The 4640-nt window shown below is 40.8% G+C and overlaps 1 protein-coding gene across 1 annotated transcript; it reads left to right on the top strand.

Annotated features, from left to right (window-relative positions):
- Positions 1-684: 684 nt before the first annotated feature.
- Positions 685-1974, top strand: LOC120530531 (transcription factor HES-2-like). The gene is made up of 4 exons (XM_039754958.1): positions 685-779; positions 894-989; positions 1288-1375; positions 1570-1974. The coding sequence occupies exons 1-4, from the start codon at positions 687-689 to the stop codon at positions 1875-1877; spliced, it is 585 nt and encodes a 194-aa protein (XP_039610892.1). The 5' UTR covers positions 685-686; the 3' UTR covers positions 1878-1974.
- Positions 1975-4640: the final 2666 nt, after the last annotated feature.

The following is a 4640-nucleotide window of genomic DNA, read 5'->3' as shown; positions in this document are numbered from 1 at the left end:
CAGGTGTGTCACTCATCCATCCAATTTTAAAATTTTGGAAGATCACATTTGTGGACAAAAGTAAATATAAATGCGAGTATTGAACAGTGGCGGTTAAAAAGGCTGTTAACTAGGCTTAACGTAACAAATTAACATATACGAAAAATAAGGGCTTTTAATTATGTACCTATTCAATTATACTGAGCTAAGTTATAGATATGAAATCACCTGAAAATAAACACAGTTTTTTACGGGATTACACTTTTCCATTTTATATATAAATGTTTCTAATGTTGATGGGTTAACACTAAAAGAGTTAACACCGACGATTTTGCGGCATACAATATACCATTGTCGGATTCGTTTACGCTTGGGACTTGGGGTCACGTCTTAATGGCCTCTGCATATGGTGTACGTTTTAACGGACGCAGAATTTCGAAAACAATAAAATGCATTGTATATATACAAGTTTAAGGAAAACGTAAAAGTAAATACCGGGACTAAAGGAATGAAAAGCGGCCTCTGACAGATGGTTGTCCTGATTGGCTCTGTGCGCAGAGGTCCCCACGGAGTCGCGCAGCGCGTCACAATGGTGACAGAAAGGCAGAGGGGCGGCAACGGGACGCGCAGCACCTCCTTAAATACAGGACCCTCGCACTCCGGAGAACATTCTGCTTTGAGCCTCCGGTTGCAAGATATTTGAAAACATGACACCCAACATTGCTTCCCAAACGCTGCGGTCCTCCTACGCGCCAAAAATGAGCCTTGCCAAAAGGAAAGAAGCCAGCGAAATGAGAAAGGTAGGATCGCCGGACAATTCGTATGTGGCGGCAGAAATCGATTATACAACCTGCGTGCATCTAGTTGAGCTTGGGGTGTTCATTTCTGTTAATTATTTTTCTTTTGCACTTCAGACTCTGAAGCCTCTTATGGAGAAGCGAAGAAGGGCACGAATCAACGAGAGCCTTAATCAGCTCAAGACCCTCATTTTGCCGCTGGTTGGAAAGGATGTAAGTATACTTTTATCGTCACAAATGCAGACAAACAATTTTATATAAAAAAGCCATTCCCCTGATTATTTGACATTCAGACATGTTTGCGCATACCACACCAATTTTAGTAATCGAATTTCCGCCCTCACAACGGCCCAAGGAGGATCTTCCTTTAACATTACAGCAGGCACACATTGAAACACAAACCTGGGAAATAGGGATAGTAGTCATTGGGGACACTTAATACATTAAACCAAGTTCATATTGAAGGGCTCCAGCTTGAAATCTAAATTTCGTGTTTTCTCTCCCATTGCAGACTTCAAGATATTCAAAGCTTGAAAAAGCGGACATCCTGGAAATGACCGTGAGATTTCTGAAGAATCTTCCGACTAAACCCGTTCAAAGTGAGTGTTATTATCCAACGCGTTTAAAAAATCCAAAGTGTACTTGCATTTTCAAATAGAAGCACATAGAAAATAATAACAGTGATGTCCTCCAGCTGCCTTATATGTCACGACGCTGGATCACAAAATGAATAGTTTGTAGTGGTTGTGATCGTATCAAAAAATGTTAACAATTATTTTTCTTTGACGTCTAGATCCAACAGAAAGCTACACCGATGGTTACAGAGCTTGCCTGCAGCGCGTTTCCAGTCTTCTTCCAAAAACCGACCTATTGGACAAAGAAACCTGCTGCCGCCTCGTACAGTTCATTCAGACCAACATGGCAACAGCAAGCACCTGCCAGAACTGCCAGGGACAAAGTGCCAGAGTTTCGAACGTCTTGCCAGTCTATCCAGTAAGGCACTCCAGCACAGAGAGCTCCCCCAGCTCAAGTAGGAACGGCGCGAGCAGAACGCCCCCTGCAGTTCAGCCCCCTAACTACCGCGTGTGGAGACCTTGGTAGAAATCGAAACGGACTTTAAACGAGCAGAGCCTGTAAATATGTACATTAAATTCCTAGTTAATGGGACGTTATAACCACTTCTAATATTAAGAATTTTCGGAATGCGTATAAATTTATCATATACATTTATGGTATTTGATCGACGACAGCGTTTAAGTCTCGATCGGATGATTAAAAACAATTCTGTGAAATAAAATGTATAACTATATATTTAGTCCTCGCGGGGGTTAAATGAAAGTGGGGTTGTGTAGACCGCAGCCTTGTAAAACCCAAAGGGTTGTTTTTTCGGTATGTCACTTGCACAATTGTCTTATAAATTGAAGGCTGAACGCAGATGTAAGTTGTGTATCTTGCAAGTTCTTTTGTCACGTATTGTAAAGAGATTTTATTGAAATGTAATTTCAAATATATTCTACTGTAAAATGTATTTCTTTGCCGCTTTGAAATTAATAAAAAGAATAACCTAAAGATGTTATCCGAGTTTATTGTTATATTTCTTTGCTTCCTCGCAGCTCTCCAGAGGTTTAAACTCTGAGCGTTTACACTCTTAAAACCCAAAATGTGCCAGGGTGATTCTTCAGGGCGATGCCATGCAGGGCAACCATTTTCGATTCCTTAAAGGAAAGGTTTCAGACATATCCTTTTATTTAGCTGTGTAACAGGTAACATACAGATTTGTGAAATACAAAAGGAGTTCCCGATTTTAAAAAGGACTCGTAGTGCATACAATCACAAGGTCAATTTCAGATTTTCACGAGCCATTAATCTCGGTAGCATAAAGATTTGTTTTTATCCAAAGAGCAGAATCTTTTGAAAACACAAATGACCTATTTCATATACAAAGAGCCCTTACCAGAATATATTTTGTGAAGGGTTGTACGAGGACCCACACAGCTTATTAAAATGCAATTAAGGAACCGTTATTTTTAAGAGAGTATGAGCAGCGCTCTGTCTGTTTCAGTTTTAAGCCCCAACCTTTCTTTTTCTATGTCTGTTAACTTAGACGACGGCTTTCAAACAGTCCAGTCGCGACTCAAACATACATGAACTTCCGTCCCGACAGGGCTGCTTGTTGCTTTGCGCACTGTTGTCTTCAATCTCAACAACGCTAGGAAAAGAAGAGGGTTTTGGGGAATAAAGGGAGGAGGGGGTTAGGAGCATGCACAGTGCGTTGCTGCAGTACACACACCACATGACAAACTATAGGGCGGTCCAGATATAATTATGCAATTTTCATTACGCTATAACTTATTAAGTTTATTACATAGAAAATCACCCGAAAAATCCCGGACCATCGAGAAGTATGCGAACTGACAACATGAAAATCGTCTTCGCGCCGAACTGGAATCGTCCCCGCATAAAACAAAGTCACCCAGACAATCTGGATCTGCATAATTAGATCTGGACCACCCTGTATACCTCAGGATACCAAATTAGGACCCTAGTGCAGCCATACAACGGGTGACACCTCATGGAACGGAACAGTGTGAGGTTTTATTACGGTGGCTGGAGTAAGAATTCTGCCACCAGCCCCCACGTTTTCCCTGCAGGTTGGAAGGCCTACCAAGAAAGGAAAAAAATAGCACGTGTTTGTAATTGTAATTTTTCTCCCACTATTCCTTTGAGCCACCGACTGAATCAGATAGTTAATACAGACAAACACTTCAGCAGTTCGTTCCAAAACAGGACTAAACACCGCCTTAGAAGAAACTGTTATAATTTACTTCAGCTCAAAACAAGAACAACCCGAACGCTGCCAAAAGCGAGGATTCAGACAATCAATCAAACATCAGTTATTTGACGTTCACTTTAACATCCCGCCAAACAGCGAAGGGGCCTGAGACACGTCTCCATATCAAAGGCACAATTCGCGTATGTTACTCTATGCAGCGAGAGGCCTTTTAAAAGCACGGCCCACTGGTATTTCACTAGTCTGTTACCATCGATTCATCGTGTTTGGAACGGGTTGCGGTTCTAAATAAATGAAGGCGCTTTCAGGAACCTTTGTGCGGATGGGTCTTTCGGGAATCAAAAATGGTTTTCCCTCGAGCATTGAAGTACCACGCTTGCACCTTTATTTTAAAAGTGCAGGATCTGCTCCCTCACGCATGGGGTACCAGGAATTCTCCGAAACCTCAACTTTTTTTTAAACAAAAAGTGGCAGAAAAACAAAACAATCAAGAGAAACGGAAATAGAGAGACGGTAAGTAAGATCAAAGTATACTCAGACAACTAATGCCAGTTATTGAGTCACCGTATCGCCATATGGATATATTTAAGGAAATAAAAACACACATGATGAATCTAAAAGAATCCTAACATTTTCGTTTTATACCACATACAAGTCGCCTGCGTTTTCTGCACACCCCACATATTTTGCTTTGTACATAAAAAAAGTCCTCGAGGTCGATGTTTCTGTGATTGCAGGTGTTTGATGTGACCCACTTTCTTAATTAGAAACCAATCAAGAAGCATTTTGCACGTCGTTTAAGTTGCCTCACCTGTTACGATTCAAAAACTTCAAGCGTGTCTTTTAGTTTTAAGCAGATGCAGTCAGTTTTTCAATTGCTTCTCATTTTCTTAACCTGCTGCCAATTAACAATTGGCTGCAAGTGATCAAGAAGCGGCAAACCACCTAAGTTTGTTTCATTTATACCAGCGTATATTCACTTTTTAAAAAATAAAATATGGGCGAAATAAACCGAATAGAAAACAATGAAATTCGGAGAATAACTAAGCAGGGTTGCATTGCTTGTGAATAAA

The sequence above is a fragment of the Polypterus senegalus genome, chromosome 6, assembly GCF_016835505.1.
Source record: "Polypterus senegalus isolate Bchr_013 chromosome 6, ASM1683550v1, whole genome shotgun sequence".
NCBI classification, from domain to species: Eukaryota; Metazoa; Chordata; class Cladistia; order Polypteriformes; family Polypteridae; genus Polypterus; species Polypterus senegalus.
Note: the sequence above shows the minus strand (reverse complement) of the source record. Positions and strands in the feature narration are given on the sequence as shown.